The sequence below is a fragment of the Pyrgilauda ruficollis genome, unplaced genomic scaffold (assembly GCF_017590135.1).
Source record: "Pyrgilauda ruficollis isolate IOZ18807 unplaced genomic scaffold, ASM1759013v1 scaffold88, whole genome shotgun sequence".
Taxonomy (NCBI): domain Eukaryota; kingdom Metazoa; phylum Chordata; class Aves; order Passeriformes; family Passeridae; genus Pyrgilauda; species Pyrgilauda ruficollis.
In genome coordinates this window covers 814,073-830,939 of record NW_024530821.1, presented here as the reverse complement: position 1 = coordinate 830,939, position 16,867 = coordinate 814,073, and the positions used below count along the sequence as shown (strand labels likewise).

Below are 16,867 nucleotides of genomic sequence, written 5' to 3'. Positions count from 1 at the left end.
TTTAAGTTCTTTTCTACAAGAAAGGAGATAACGACTGGATGCTGTCCCATTTTCAGCCTAGGAATTGTTTGCCAGACTTGAATTACAGGAATTGCTGTGGTGAGGCAGAGCAGCTCCATTAACTGGGAGCTGGCAGGGGCTGGGGGAGGCTTCGCACGCCGGGGCTCCCGTCAGGAACGATTAAAGGAGCTGTTTGTGATGGAAACAAAACCAAATTGGGCTGATGCTTTAAGGGGAAATAAAACAGGGAAGAATAACTTTATTGAGCTTGTTTATTAAATCTCGCTGTGTTCCCTTCTGAGCAGCAGAAACTGTTGGAGCTGCTGGTGCAGCCAGCTCGTGTTTTGTCTTTCCCTTTTTTGAACTTGATTTGGTGTGGAGAGGCTTTGCACAAAACCTTTTCATATCCCTTTGGCTTAGTTGCAATCCTAAACTGATCTGCTGGCGACAGACTAAAACTAATTATCACCAAAGAGTGCAGAGAAGAGGTTTTTAAGCTCTTGTTTTGATAAGATGGTGGGTGTTCAGAGAGGCTTGGGAATTACTGGGTGTTAGGATGCTGATGTTGGCCCATGCCAGTGTCCATATTCCATCATAGGGAGGGAGAAATGAGTTTGCTTTCACTGCTAAACTGCTTAGAGAAGGTTCTGCTTAAACATGGGGAGGAAAGCCATCATCCAGCTGCTCATGCTCAAGGGGAGCAGCAGAAGAGCAGAAGGAAGCAGGCTACAGAGTTTTTTTCCCTTTGTATCTCACTAATTCCTTTGTCCCTGCAGCTGAAACAGCTCAGTTCTGCTCCCTGCTCCAGCTGGTTAGGAAGCATCTCCCAGTTCCCATGTGCCTCTGCCCTTTGAGTGTTTCATCCTTCCACCTTTATTGAAAACCATTCAGTTCCACTCCTGCCATGGGCAGGGACACCTTCCACTGTCCCAGGCTGTTCCAAACCCTGTCCAGCCTGGCCTTGGGCACTTCCAGGGATCCAGGGGCAGCCACAGCTTCTCTGGGCATCTTGTTCCAGGTTTCCCCTGGGCTGGTTTGGTGTTTCACACCCTTATTCTCTGAGCAGTGATGATTTTTTGGTGCTGTACAGAGCGTATTGTGTTTGCTCTCACCTGTGGCACACTGAGTGTTACCAGATGGTTTGCTCAAAGCTGATTTTTTTAACACTTCTAGTAGTAGTAGCTTAGTGCTTGCTGCTCTTCTGCTGTATGTTTTTTAGCCAGGCAAAGTGCCAGCACGTCTGTCAGAGGAAAAACTCCTGGCTGGATCCTGGAGAATAAACCAACCTCGAATTCCCTCTGAAGGGAGAGAACTCAAGTCCCACAGGGAGGATTTTTCAGCATAGTGGTCCCATTTGGTAAATTAGTGACCAGTTTTAGAAGGAAAACTGGATGACTTTGGGAGCATCCCCTGGTATCCATAAGGAGGAGGGAGATGTGGTGCAGCACCAGCCCCTGGAGCTGGAGCTGAGCCATCCTCTGGACAGGGACACCAACCACAGCCCTGCAGGCTGCAGGACATCTGTGGGATAGCTAAAAAAAATCCATGTTTTGGTAGAAGCCCCTGAAGGTCTTAATAAAAATCCCTTCATAGTTATCTACTCCAGGTGGACTTACCTGTGTGTGTGATTTAATGATTTAACCAAGTCTCTGCTGTGATTCTTGGGGTGTCCTGTGCAGGGGCAGGGGTTGGACTCAATGATGCTTTTGGTTCCTCCCCAGCTCTGGATATTCTACAATTCCAGCAGCAAAAACAGTCACTTTGCAGTTTATTTGTTCCTCCCTTATCCTTGCTCATTCAGTTGGAAATATTTAGGTTTTTGTTTTTTTTTCTTTTAGGACAGGGATCATCAGGTTATTCTTATGATACCTCCCTGATCCAGCAACCATTCCTACCTCTGTTGCAATTCAGGTGGAATTGGAAGAGGTACAATGGAGTGGCTCTGGTTTTTGTGAGGGTGACTTGTTCTTCACATAAAATTGATACAGCAAAGTGCAAGGGGTTTGGGTCTCCTGCTCTTTATTTGGTTTACACACACCTCGGGGGGTTGTTTTTCCAGCAGCCTCTCTCTGCAGCCACCTATAACTCCACCTGTTTCGTGCATCAGGGGGAGTTTAGGTGTGATATCAGGAACCAGAGAACAGAAACCAGCATTCCAGAGGAAGCAGATCACAGCAGCTCCCCTCACCCTTCTCCTCTTGTTTTGGGTTGCTGTGGGGCTGTGCCTGCCCCAGCAGGATCTCCCAGAGGAGCTCCAGCCTTTTCAGAGGCAGCAGCTCCCTCGCAGCGCTGTCCCAGAGGACTGTGGCAGATTGCAAACACTCTCAGCACAATCATACCAGCCCAATTAGCATAATGATGCTGCCTAATTTATGCACAAATTGCCCTAATTTATGTGTGTCGATACATATGATTAAACCAAGCACAGGTGGAACAGGGTTTGGTCTCACCCAGCCAATGAAGCACAAAGCTGCATCCATCCCAAAATGTGGGAAAGGTCCAAAATTCCTTCTTTCTATTACTTAAATATGGAGCTTTGTGTTGTTTTGCTCTGGCAGCATGAATGGGGTGCAGGGCAGGGCTAAACTCATGGCAGGAGGTAAGAGAATAAAGGATTCCTGGGCTGAGATTTGCATGGATTAAAGGCAGCTTTCATTTGCCTTGATACACTTGGGTTTCAGGTGGATTAACAGGCACTGGGATTTGGGGCTGTCTAGCCAACAAATAATACCTGTCTTCCTGTTATTTTAATTATTTTAATAAGGGATGGAGGACTCTGGAACTGTGGACCACCTTTGCCAACCCCTGATCTTGAGCATTTTTGTGTGTAACCATTTTTGTGTATGTTTTACCATTAATATTCCCGAATAACAAAACTGCTGTCATCATCTGAATTCCCAGAGCACTTTCTCAGCAGGGTTCTTCCAAAAAAAACCGTCTCAGACTGTAACCTTGTATTCCTCATTTTAATAAAAGAAATAGGTGATTTTTTTCCATAGAATCACAAACTGGTTTGGGTTGGAAGGGATCTTAACGATCATCTTGTTCCTATTAATCTGTCATGGTCTCCATCACCTGTGAAATTCTGTGATTTTCCTGCACTTAGCACCATCCAAAGCTGTGCTTGGAATCTGTCAGCCTTGTGAATGAAGGAATAAATTGACCATGAAAATATTGACAGCACATTTGCTTATGCCAACTTCCTGACTCGGTCCAATAAAATTTACTGCTTTGTTTAAATGCACAGAGCTAAGCAATACTCCTGTCCTAAATCCCAAACACTGTTACCAGCTACTGGGAAGAAAATGAACTCTATCCCAAAAATTAACTCTCTTCCAGCCAGAACCAGGACAAGCTGGTCACAGCACCAAGCCTGTCTGAGTTTGAGAAGTTTTTGGACAACTCTCTCAGGCACAGGGTGGGATCCTTGGGGTGTTCTGCACAGGGCTAGGAGTTGGACTCAGTGATTCTGATGGGTCCCTTCCAGCTCAGGATATTCCATGATTCTAACCATCCTGGAAGACACTTCACCCTAAGTCCAATGGTCTTTTTCATAGCTGGAATCTCTTTCTGAATCAACTTTGTGCAACACCATTGTCAGAAATACCTGGATCAGGTCAGGGTTAGATTTCCCAGTGCTGCCCGGATTAGAAAACTGAATTTTTGTGGTAGAAAGTTCCTTCCTATATCTGGCATGTCTTCCTTGCCATTGGTGTGGTGTAACAGCAGGTTATATTGCTTTCCTCCAAATACTTACAAATGGTATACAAATAATAATTATGAATTATTATGGTATTCCTGAGGTCAGTGGGTTGCAGGGATGACTTCCCACACTCTGATGGCACCAGATCCTCCAGATGCAGATTTTGGGAGGATTATCTGGCCAGAGCATTACACTGCAGGCACATCATGGCACAGTGGGGTCAGGAAAAGGCAGAGGAGTGGAAAGGATTGTGTGGGGCTGCAGGAGCCAAATGTGGGACACTCAGCTCTGTGCCACACTTGCTCCTTGCCAGTCACACTTCCTCTCTGCACAGAAACTGGTTTCTGAGGCCAGTGAGTAATTTCTAAGAACAGATGTGGATGTAGGACACTCCTGTGAGCATTTACAACGTGAGATGTTTCTGCTCTCGTTCTCGAGCGCCCGCCTCGCCGTGCTCCGTACCTGTCACAGGGAGTGCGGGAGCGAGGTCACACATCCCAAATTCCCCTCTGCTCCTGCCACTGATCCCTTTTTACAGCCATCTGAAGGCACAGCCAGCTCTACACCCCCTTCACACGCGTGCCATCGGCATTTATGAGCTCTCTTGTGTTCACTGTGCCTTTGCGTTTGCTGGAGTTTATCTCCCAGTGTACACTCCTCCTGCAGGAGGTGCTGCCCTTGTCTTGCAAGGAGCTTTGGGAAAACTCAGCTTCATTGCTGATTCCCTTTGAACTCTCAGATGGTGGGAGTAGCAGCAGGGGAGCTGGAGAGGAGGAGGCTTTGGGGAGACCTTCCAGCACCTAGAGAGGCTAAAAGAGAGCTGGAGAGAGACTTTGGACAAGAGCATGGAGTGATGTGATGGAGGGAATGAGCTTAAGCTGTAGGAGAGTAGATTTAGATGGGATATTAGGAAGAAATCTTGGCTGTGAGAGTGATGAGGCCCTGGCACAGGTTACCCAGAGAGATTGTGGACTTCCCATCCCTGGAAATGTCCAAAGCCAGGTTGGACAGGTTTGGAACAAGCTGGGGTAGTGGAAGATGTCCTTGCCCATGGCAGTGACACTGGACTTGATCATCTCCACAGGTCACTTCCAACCCAAACCATCCCATAATTCTGTGATTCTCTTGCACTTAGCACCATGCAAAGCTGTGTTTGGAATCTGTCAGCCTTGTGAATGAAGGAATAAATTGACCATGAAAATATTGACAGCACATTTGCTTATGCCAACTTCCTGACTCGGTCCAATAAAATTTACTGCTTTGTTTAAATGCACAGAGCTAACCAAAGGATGGCAGGGCTTCATCTCCTCTGCATAGGGAGGACAGGACAGGCTGAAGGCTGGACTGAATTCTTGTAGCCCTCACACCCCTCTGCCCCAGGACAGCAGCTCTGGGAGGTGTTGGGAAATGCTGGATCATAAAGAAGAAAATGCAAGTGGTATGTGGGAATACCAACGAGTCTGGCACATCTGGGGTCACTCATTTAGAGCCAGAGCCAAAACAAAGCCTCAGCTGTTCTCCAGTTCCCCTAAAAAAGAAATATCAGGAAAATAACCCAGCTCTCCTCCTCCCTGGCAGATCCAATGTCTTTTAATCTGCTCTGTCTCACAGCTTCTCTTACAGTGGAAGTTGCTGGTGGTCTGCTTGGGTTAAGCAGCAATTCTGGCAGACTTCAGAGCAGACGTGATCTCCAGGTCTCGTTGCTTTGAAGCTCCCAGTTCTATCACACTCAGATAGAACTAAATCAGATTTTTTTTCTCCTCAGTGGAGGCAGAAAATCAGCCCCGTGTGCCCATCTGATTGCAGTGCTGAGGCTTGTCTAATTGAACAAGTGCTCGAGTCAACACTTGAGCAGGATGGAAAACAATGAGGAGATCACCCAGGGATTATGTCTGAGCTCCACAGCTCCTGGCACCGACAGAGCAGATGGCTGGGTCGCATCCTGCCCAAGGCTGGGCAGGAAAGATGTCGATAGGAAAAAAAAAAAAAATTAATTTGGTTTAAATGTATTCAACTCGAAATCTACAAGTGCCTCAGGTCTCTAATTCTGTGCTTTATAGCAGCAGCCCAGAAGATGGGATTAGTTGGGGGTTGGCTCTGCAGATTCCTGCAAGGAGCCCTGCTGCCGCCTTAAAGCTGATGTGGATAAAAAATATTTTGGGAAGGGGAGCTGAGATGCAGGGAGGGGAGACAATTTGGCTGCTCCTGTAAAAGTGGGGAACAGGCAGGAGCAGTGTGGACATGGCAAGGGAACCGTGAGCCCCTGTGGTGTGGCTGTGCTGATGGAGCCAGGAGCCCAGACCCGAGACCTGGTGGGGAGGGAGGTGGTCTGTGCAAGTGTGAGAACATCACAAACATCCCTGCAGGTCTCCAGCCTGTTCCTTATAGGATCACACTTGATCCTACAGCCAGAGTCTGTATCCAGAGAGGTTTGGGCTTGGGGAAGTTGCTGGTGGCTGTCCCACATGTCTGTGGCCACCAGAAACCCTGGTGACCTCCATGTGGCTTTCTGTCCCCTTCCTTGGGGTGGGAGTGAATGAACACACAGAACTGATTTTTCCAATGCCCAAACTACTTCTGTCTGGGGAAATACACCCTCAGAAGAGCCCTCACTACAGTAGAAATTATCTATTTCCTCTAGCTCTAGACCCTCCTAAACTTTATTTGCTTTTACCTAAACAGTAAAAGCAGTGCATCTGTCAGGCCAAGCTGGGAATAACAAAGTCCCCTCATCTGTAACTGCTCCTGCCCTGTAATTCCCTCCTGCCACCTCTTCCCAAAAGCACTTTTAACCCTGGAAACTCCCAATTTTGCTTTCTGTACTTAGAAGTTATTTTCTTTTTTTTGAGCGTGTCCGGAGCTTGAGCAATAATAAAAAATTGCATTTTGCATCTGGTAAAATGGAGTGAAATTGCCTTGCTGGCAGCAGTAAAAATGCTGTTTCCCTAAGATGTTGCTGTATTTTAACTCTTTGGTTCTAAAAGCTTTTTTTTGTTTGTTTGTTTCCAGGGGGCAGCACTGGAAGAACCTTTATGGGCTCCTAATGACATGCAGGTGGACGATTGACTGATGATAATTAAGGTAGGAAGAGGTGCTGTTAATTTTGGCATCTTCTCATTTGTCCTGTCCTTGAAATAAAATGGTGCTGGCCAGTGGCCATCACTCTATTTTGGGGTTCAGTACACAACCATGGCTCTATGGCCAAGCAGTAACTTGTGCTAAAGTGTCCCTTTAAACGCAGATGGAAGGGAAATCTTATTTAAGAACTACCTGGGAATGTAACTAAGTGGAAAAAATCTGACTTCCTCCCCCAAAGGATAATAAGGTCTCTGTTGGTGCAGAGTTGGAAGGGACATGACTCTTATTTGAGAGCACTCAGCACAGGGATTTTTTTGTTCTGCTGAAACCCAGTGGTTGGGTTGGAATTCAGGTTCTAACTTGCAATCTCAGAAAAAAAAAGAAGAAAACTCGAACTAAAGATATATTTTATTAGTTTATTTTCATCATCTTGAGTGTCTGTGGAAAGCTGGTCTACCTCCAAATGTGGCAAGAGAGTGCTCAGTTCTTGATGGATGAAACAGAGGAAAATCTCTGATTTAAAAGCAGTAAACTGTTGTACAAACTTGGAAAAGGAAATACAAATGTGAACAGAGTTGAATGGATTTATAAGTAGTTTTGGTGCTGCTTTTATACCTGAATTCTTGCCTTGCTGGATTGTTTCTGCGTGGTTGTGCTTGGAGGCAACATCAGGAGGGTGAGGTGGGCACTGCTGGTTTCTTGCTGCTTTTATACCTGAATTCTTTCCTTGGTGGGTTGTTTCTGCCGTGGTGGTTGTGCTTGGAGGCAACATCAGGAGGGTGAGGTGGGCACTGCTGGTTTCTGCCTCCTCTTCCTGAGGCAAAGAGGGTCACCACAGAGACTCCCAAATATCTACTGTTACAGAGGCTTTGCTTCCTCTCACAATTTGTGTTTTCACTTCTGATTAATGGGTTCATTTAATGGCTGCTTGGTTTTTGGTGTCAGCAGAGAGCTGTTGGAAGGAGAGGGAGAAATTCAAGCTGCAACAAGAGCGAATTCTTTGAAGGCGGCTTTACCGTTCTCCAGCCTATTCCTGCTTTTTGTTTGGCTTGTGATAAGATGCACTGCTGTGGAATTTGCTTGGAGCAGGGATTTGCATGAATTATTGTTCCTTGCAACGTGCACATCTGTGCAAGCCCTCTCCCCGTGCTCCGTGGTACCCCAGCACCCCTTTGGAGGAGGATTTGTGTGCCGGGGTGCAGGGTCAGCAAAAGCCAAGTGCTTGGGGGAAGGAAGGCTGCAGTGATAAAACCAAAGTGCTGAAATAAGGGGAAAACTCCTCCAGGGCTGTGCAGCAGTGTGGGGATTTGTGTGTTTATTCTGTGTGCTGACTTCTCATCCCAGCACGATTTTGTAAAAGCAACATCCTCCTGCTAGGAAAAACTCAGTTGTGCTTTGCCTCTTTCAGAGTTCACTTTTTATTTAGGAGGTGTAATGGCCTCAGTCACAGCTGCTGATTGATATAGTGTGGCCCAAAATTATGTACAAGATGGGAGTAAACAGGCAGTAAACAGTCATTGGGGATGATCTCTTGATTCTGCACTTGGAGCTTTTCATTTGAAAAGTTTCCCCTTCTCCTAAAGAGATCTTTCTGTAAAATCACTAATTAAGCAAATGAGCTACAGTGACATCAGTCTGTCTCCAAAAAGAGCTGGTATTTTGGAGAAACCTTCAAGCTGCAGACTCAAATTATCCAATATTTAAAATGATGGTGTCTTGCAGGAATAGAAAGAACAAGGAAAGAATTACTGGAATTTTGGGTGACTTCAGGTTTCACATACAAAATCAAGTTTTTTGTGTAATTCTGAATTCTACATTGATGCTAATTCTGGTGTCCTCACTAAGTTTGACTAAATCTGGTGGCATTAAAAAATTTGCTTGCAATTCTCTTACTTCCTTTTTGTAGAGAGTAGAAAAAGTTGAGGCAAATACATTGGGATGTTCACCTACATTACTTTGTGTAATGTATTTATTTTCTGAAAAATTGACTTTGATGGGGAAAACTGGGGGAACTTCTGCTCCCAGAGCATCGGGGGCAGGTGGGAGCGATGGGGCAGGTGGAGCATGAGTTTGTGAGCTCCTGGGTTGGGAAGAGCACCAGTGTGTGTTGAAATCAGTCAGAGCAAGGTGCTCAGTGTGATGGAGACGTGGCATTGTGTGGAGCTGTATTTGAGTGTGCAAAACACTGCCAGAGCTGCTCAAAGGGCAGAAACCATCAGGGTGTGGAGGGCACCCTCCCTTGACACCAGTGCGGTGCCGAGTGCCCTGGTTTTGAGAGTGGGAGCGCTAAAACCACGGATCTTATTTCAGCAAAGCCCATCCAAAGCCATCCACAACCCCTGCACCGTCCATATCCTCCTGCAGCTGCGTTGCCAGCAGTTTTTGGGGAGGTGGGAGCCACGCCGGTGTGGATTTGCAGAAGAGCTCAACACGTGTGGTTTCCTCCACCGGTTCCAGCAGCGCCCGTCCCTGAGCTGTTGTTTTCGGTGCTACCCACAATAACTGAAATGTCTTTCCTGAGAGATAAGTCAGTAATTGTGGTTGGCTCCTTCCTCTGGTGTTTGTTCTCTCAGTAACTTGAAAGTTCATTTATCACCAGGGTGCTGCTGGTGCTCCCCTCCAGGGGTATCCTCCAGCGCCCTCCACCACGGTCCCACAGCCTCTCCCTCAAGGATTACTCCTCAAAAAAGTGTCACAGCTTCATCTTCTCCCCAGGCACGTGCAGTTGTGACCAAACTTCATGAGATGAGACAGGAGGTGGTGGGTCAGGACTCATTCCAGCCCTGTGCTGCTTCATCCTGGTGGATTCTGCTTTGATTGGCCAAAGTGGTTTTTCCCCCACTTGGATTTGCAGTTTTGGTGAAAGCCACCACCAGCTGCAGTGCTTCTGAACCCTTTAAAGATTGCTGTCACATTTTGGGACTTGCTGATGTGCAGGCTGATCTTTGGAGTATGTTTTGGAAACACAGAGTTTGCCCAGAGACCATAAATCACAAGTGAGTGGTGCTCCTAAATCCCACTGGCACTTCTCCCCACCTCTTTCCTGTGAAGCTTCAAACTTCTACATGAAATTTGATCCTGCTGAGGCGAGCTGACCTGGCCTGCTGCATCCTAAAAAACAGCCTGGGATTTGCAGGGACTGCTGCACAGAGTGCAAACCCTCATTCCCAGCACACACCTCCAGCACTGGGTGGTTGGAGCTGAGCATGGAACGGGGACAGGAAGGAGAAAACTCCTTGCAGAAACCACTCCAGGCAGCGTGTCAGGACCTGCAGCCCCTACCTGGAGCTGCTGGGTATAAATAAACACATCCACCCTATTTCTGACAACTGCCTCCCTGAGGAGTAATTTATTTTTTTTTTCCCAGTAGCATGTTCTGCAAGCAGGTTTCCTCTTGCAGGTGATTAGGAAAACCTCATTTTTATGTTAATTAAGCATAACTATCAGCGCACAGACATCAACTGCTCTCACATCCTTCTGAGACTGCGATTTTTATTGAAATTCAGTCCTGAAAAACCGACACCAGCAACTGATGTACCTGTTGCCTGAACAGATGGGAAACTGCACCAAAGGGCTGGTTGCCTCATAAATACGTTGCCAGGGTGTAGCAACCACAGGTTCAGCTTTCAGGAGGGTTGCAGCTGCAGTCAGTTTAGGTTTTTAGTTGTGTTTGCTTGCTAAGTTTGAGGGCTTCCTCAACGACTTGTCTGCACTGAGATCAAGCCATGCTAATTTAGTTAATTGCAGCTAAGCACAGCTGCTGCTGACACTGGTGGGCCTGCACCTATAGGAGCAAATCTTTTTCATGTTGATGTCTCCAGACACATCCCTGCTCTGATTGTATTTGGTCCAGTTGGGAGGGTTGAGTTGATTCACATTTTTAATAAAACAGATCCTTCATTTTGGGCAGATTGGCTGTGCTGTCCCTCAGAGTGCTGAAGGTTGGATGGGGTTTGGAGCGACCTGGTTGAGTGGGAAGTGTCTCTGCCCATGGCAGCAGCGTGGAGCTAAATTGTCTTTAAGATCCCTTCCAACAGAAAAGAAGAGGGAATTCAATCAGATGTGCTTTGGGTTTGTTGGTAAAACACAAGTGCAGCTGCTTTGGTGACATTTTTTCACAGTACCAAGCACTGGAGGTGCCAGAGGAGAACATCTGCTCCCAGCTGATACAAACCAAAATCCATGAAATTCTGGAGTTGCACCCAATTGGAATTGCACTGTCTTTCCCCAACACCACAGGGAGGTTTCAGGAACACATTTTCCAGCCAGACACAGGTCAGCAGTGGGATTAGCCAGGTCAGTTGCTAACACCATTAACTCCTCCTGCCTCCTTTTCCACAACTCAGTTCTCGTGACGTTATTTAAGGATTTTGTAATCCAAATCCTTGAGGTTCCTTGCTGAAAGCTAAAACAAATACATCCATCTTATCAGTCCTTTCCAAGAGCAGAGCATGGAAATCCCCAGTCAGGCTGGCACCGTCACCGGTGTTTTCCTCTCTCTGCACCAGCAGCTTCTCCTTTAATATTGCTGTGCAAATCTTCCCTGGATTATGCAATGATGAAGAAGAAAGAATGAAAAATTACACAGGAATTTGGCAAGGCACGCGTGGACCCCTCGCAGCTCCAGGTGGTGGTTGGGTGGATTTGTGATGCATTAAACACATGGACGTGGTGCAGAACTTTCTGGAGTTTGGTCAGGAACCTGTTCCCTTTTCACACAGAGTCATTCTGAGGGCAGGCAGATATCTGGGTTGGGGGTTTTTGTACGTGGATGTCCACAGGGAGAGAAGGCAGGCTGGAAAAATTAATTATTTTGTGTATTTCCCAGGGCTGTGATCCTTTAAAATTCTTAATTTTTAATTTATTTATTTTTTTTCTTTTTTTTAGGGTCGGGATTAAATGTGTTGGGATGGTATTTTGTGTTTGGATTCAGAGTTTTATTAATTTTTATTTACGTTACAGTCGTACAACTTTTGAGTTCTATAGTATTTTACTAACAACTTATAAAATGGTTTTGTATTTATAAGGGTTTTTTATGGAAAAACTATTTAATGAAGGAATGACACAAATTATTTTTACTTTTAGTATTATTTAATATTATTTAATAATTTAATATAAAGTATTTTTACTTTTAATTTTGAATAATTAATTACCTATGTCTTAAAGTGTGGACTTTTGTTTAATTATAAAATATGACTTAAATTTATGAAGAAGAATGTGAAGAAGGACTAGTTACTGCTTTAAAATGTCTATTTTAGCTTTATATATATTATTATATTTTAAAACTTTCAAGTCTAGGTTTTCTACTATGTAATACTACACACTTCTATTCAAACTACACACTTATAAACTTAGTGTAATTAATTTTGGAAGCTTTCTCTATGACTTCAGGTCAGATGTAGTGTTTTCTTGAGGGTTTGTGCTTTTCAACACAGAAAATCTAAAATTCTCAGCATCCGGGGTTCCAGCAGGGATCCCCTAGCTGTGGTGGGTGCATTTCATGGGAAGTGATACCTGGCAGCAGGTAAAAGCTGCAGGTGGGGAGAAGCCAGACAAGCTTTTGATGCGTAAATCCTCCCGTTGTGACACAAAATGTGATATTTGTTTTACAAACTCCACCAGATTCTTTGAGCTTTGTTAAAATAGAACAACAGGGTGAGAGAGGGCACAGTTGGTACCTGTGGAGCCAAGGGGTGAGCTCGCTGGGGAAGGAGGTAAAAATTGGGGGGTCTGGAAGGGTGGTCTGAAGGAGGAGGGCAGCTTTATTTGGCTGACCATTGCTGAGTGAATTTTATGTCCAAACTTGATTTTTAATGCATTTTTTAGGTGCCTATCCATATGCAAGACATTTTCCCTTCCTCTCCTGCCCTCTCTTACCCAGGTGTAAGCTGTAGTGCAGGAAGTGGGTGGTGTACCAGGTGAAATGTACAATATTTGGGGAAGGAAATACTGTAATTCATAGTTTTGCTGCTGCAGAGAGCATTTGTGGGATGGGGGCTGTGTCTGAGCTGCTTGGCCAGGTTCTGCTTCCATTTGATGTGGTTTGTGTGCCTTGCTGAGCAGTTCTCTCTGCAGAGCTGGAGGAAGGGGAGAAGCTCTTTAAAGTGAAACATTTCAAATGTAGATGGAGTTTATTCTACAATAAAGCTGTGTTTTACCTCTTCATGGCTCTTTTTCCCCCGTGAAAGGTGCCCAGCTTGGCTTGCACCTCACTCAGCAGATTCTTGGCAACTTCAGGTCTCAGCCTTGGGCTGGGCTTCTGAGGAAGCACAGGGTGAAGCTGCTGTTGGTCTAGAGGAAGTTTGTGGGTTCAGAATTCAACTGGACCTGGTCCTTAATTTAAAAAAAAAAAAAAAAAAAAAAAAAACACACTAAAAGCAAGCAAACAAAAAATATTAGTATGGGCTGCTTCCAGTCTTGTCTAAGGGGGTGAAGAAGTCATAGAATCACAGAACCATAAAACATTCTGGGTTGACAGAGATCTTAGAAACCATTTAATTCCACCCCCCTGCCAATGTGCTAGCTAAATCCACTAGACCAGCTTGCTAAATCAACAAGATCACGTGAACAAGATTAAGATCTTGCAAAAAACTTTGTATTTGAGGTGAGGTAGTTTAGAGGATGAAATGTTGCTGATTTTCCCCCAAAATGAATGGATGTTATGGCATCTAAAGTGACATCTGAGCTTCTGAGGAAGCACAAGGTCAAGCTGCTGTTGCTCTAGAGGACGTTTGTGGGTTCAAAATTCAACTAGACCTGGTCCTTAATTTAAAAAAACCCCAAACCTAAAAGCAAACAAACAAAAATATTAGTATGGGCTGCTTCCAGTCTTGTACAAGGGGGTAGAGAAGTTATAGAATGTGGAGAAGTCATAGAATCACAGAACCATAAAACATTCTGGGTTGAAAGAGATCTTAAAAACCATTTAATCCACCCCCCTGCCATGTGCAGGGACACCTTCCACTAGACCAGTTTACTAAATCAACAAGATCACGTGAACAAGACCAAGATTTTGTAAAAAACTTCGTATTTGAGACAAACTAGTTTAGAGGATGAAATATTGGTGTCTCTCCCCCAAAATGAGTGGATGTTAGGGCATCTAAAGTGACATCTGAGCTTCTGAGGTACAGGTGGGACTGAGCAAGGAGGTCTCTGCAGCTGCATCCCATCTGGGTTTAGTTATTTAAGGTTCTTCCTTGCAGAGGAAACTTGTGGGGAGAGCTCTGGAGAAGGGGGAAATGGCTGAAGGGATTAAACAGCAGAAAGTTGGTGGAGCAATGTGGAAGCTGAGTTGGGTTTTTCAGGAGAGAAATTGGTCAGGATTCACATTGTGTTGGTGTTTTAATCCATGTAAGAAGACTCAGGTGTGTGGAAATGCTGGGATGTTTGGGATGTTCAGCATCTCCCTGCCTTCGTCCCAAAGATAAGCTTGAAATTACAGGTGGTGATCAAGAAAGGTGTGAAGGGTCTGGAGATAATCCACCCCCCTGTCATGTGCATGGACACCTTCCACTAGACCAGTTTACTAAATCAACAAGATCACGTGAACAAGACCAAGATTTTGTAAAAAACTTCGTATTTGAGACAAACTAGTTTAGAGGATGAAATATTGGTGTCTCTCCCCCAAAATGAGTGGATGTTAGGGCATCTAAAGTGACATCTGAGCTTCTGAGGTACAGGTGGGACTGAGCAAGGAGGTCTCTGCAGCTGCATCCCATCTGGGTTTAGTTATTTAAGGTTCTTCCTTGCAGAGGAAACTTGTGGGGAGAGCTCTGGAGAAGGGGGAAATGGCTGAAGGGATTAAACAGCAGAAAGTTGGTGGAGCAATGTGGAAGCTGAGTTGGGTTTTTCAGGAGAGAAATTGGTCAGGATTCACATTGTGTTGGTGTTTTAATCCATGTAAGAAGACTCAGGTGTGTGGAAATGCTGGGATGTTTGGGATGTTCAGCATCTCCCTGCCTTCGTCCCAAAGATAAGCTTGAAATTACAGGTGGTGATCAAGAAAGGTGTGAAGGGTCTGGAGGGAAAGACCTAAATCTGAGCAAAAATGAAATTATTTGGAAGGGCTGGAGCTCTGCCCTTCAATGTTTCCCCAAACTGGAAGGTGCAGGGAGCCCCAGGAATGGCTGAAACACCTGGAGATCCCCATGAAGGGTGGTGCTGGCTGGATTTTCTCCTTCCCAGTGTGTCTTGGGATGAACACTCAGGATGAGGATTCTGCTTGCACACTGCCAGAGCAGGTGTCCCTTACAGGCATCATTTACTGTCAAAAAACCAACCTGAAACTCCAGCTGCAGTGGATCAGTGCCTGCAGCTGCCTCAGACCACGCTGCTGCCAGGTCACCACATCTTCAAAGGAAAGGAGAACCCCCTGCAGGTGCTGGAGAGGGGCAAGAAGACCTCAAGCCCCACGTTGTGGTGCTGCTCCACCTCCTCCCAGTTTGGCTCTCCTGGAGCTGAGACACACCTTGGGCAGGATGGAGATTTGTTTGCTCAAATGACATCTCATAGGAAATGAGTTTTCAGCTCCTCAGTTGTCGCGAGCAGCATCGAAACCACCCCGAAATATTTCACCAGGGATGCTCAGAGGTGTCCACAGCATGGAAACAAATTGGGAAGCCCAGTCTGGCACTGGTTTTGAGCCAGTTGATCAAAGGAAGGTCAGCTTTGCTGGAGGTTCTTCCCAGCTGCTGTTTTGCTTCAGAGGTCAGTTTGTTAAAAAGTCCTTTTTCCAAGCAGCCAGAGGCTTGATCAAAATCTATTTCATATCTATTTCTTTATTTTTATGTGCTTTGAATCCTGAAATGTATCATGTAGGAAGATGGTTTAGATGTGAGATGTTGGCTGGCAACCCAGCTCTGCATTAAGTACTTTAAAACATGTCCCCACTTCAATTTTATTTGCTCTTAAATAAAAAAAAAAAGATAATATCTGCTAGACACTGGTTTGTTCATCCCTCAGGCAGGTGTTCAGGGGTTTTCATTGTTTTTTAAGTGGCTGTTTCTGGGCTTTTGGAAGGGCTGTCAGCTTGCTGAAGTCCATGATGAATTTGTAAGAGGTGCTTAATTGGAAATGCTGGTTAAATGATGGGATGCAGACAATCAACAGGATGCTCAGCCTCACCTTTGGGCCCCTCACTGTGCTCTGGGCATCGCTGCTTTGTAATCTCATGGGGTTTGAGCCTTAGCAGGGGAAGAAATTCTTCCTCAGTGTTCCATGTCTTGCTTGCAATGAAATGACTTTATTTCCTTATGCAGCAATCATCATTTTAATAAATTTTCCCTGTCACAAAAGGAAAGACATGTCATGAACTGATTTTCTCCCTCTCTTCACCGTGAGGCAGATTTTTGCTTTTCAAAGGAAAATACCTTTTAAAACATTTGCACTTCCTTTCAGCTTGAATGATTTCATCCATACTCTGATTTTTGTTAACAAAGGCTCACAGCAAGATGGCATTCAGCCCTTTCAGCTGTTGATTTATCCCAGTCTTTATTCTTGGGAGCAAAAATATGGAAAAATTCTCTGTTACACAATTTTTAACATACATTTTCAGAGTTTCATACCACAGGGCGTTGTGGTTTTTTTTTTTTCCCAGTGATGCTTTAACAGCTGAATTTGGTACAATTCGCTGCTTTTGAAGCATTTGGTGACTTTTGCTTTGTGCTTGATCCAGTTTTGATGTGAATTGTCCCAACTTCTGTTTCGGGGGAGGAGCAAAGTTATTTTTTTTCTCACCAGCCTACATGGCATTGAATCCGTCTGGAGCACGTGGCTGCTGTAATACAGAAACCACACTTTTTTTTTTTTCTTTTTTCTTTTTTTTTTTTCTCAAATTCTTCCCTGTGTGACTTCAGTAGTTAAAGCTGGTTCAGTCTCCTGCCCTGGGACTGCCGTGCTGGAAGCTGAAATCTGTTTGTGTTTAAAGATGCTGCTTCTATTTTGGTAGGAAAATGCATCATCAAGAAGTCTTTCTTCCCACTAGCTGCACACTCAGCCTGGAATAAGGTCTCCAGGGGCACATCCTCATGAAATAACCCACTGGGACAAAAAAAAATCCCCAAACCCGTCCCTGATAGTGGGATCAAG

The 16,867-nt window shown here is 45.1% G+C and overlaps 1 protein-coding gene across 1 annotated transcript in view; it reads left to right on the top strand.

The window, feature by feature from the left end:
- PTPRA (protein tyrosine phosphatase receptor type A) overlaps positions 1–16,867 on the top strand; it is a 119,470-nt gene that overhangs the window by 50,144 nt on the left and 52,459 nt on the right. Inside the window, exon 3 of the mRNA XM_041488156.1 lies at positions 6,713–6,784. Coding sequence (XP_041344090.1) covers positions 6,773–6,784 — 12 coding nt within the window. The 5' untranslated portion in view covers positions 6,713–6,772. The remainder of the gene's footprint in view (positions 1–6,712; positions 6,785–16,867) is intronic.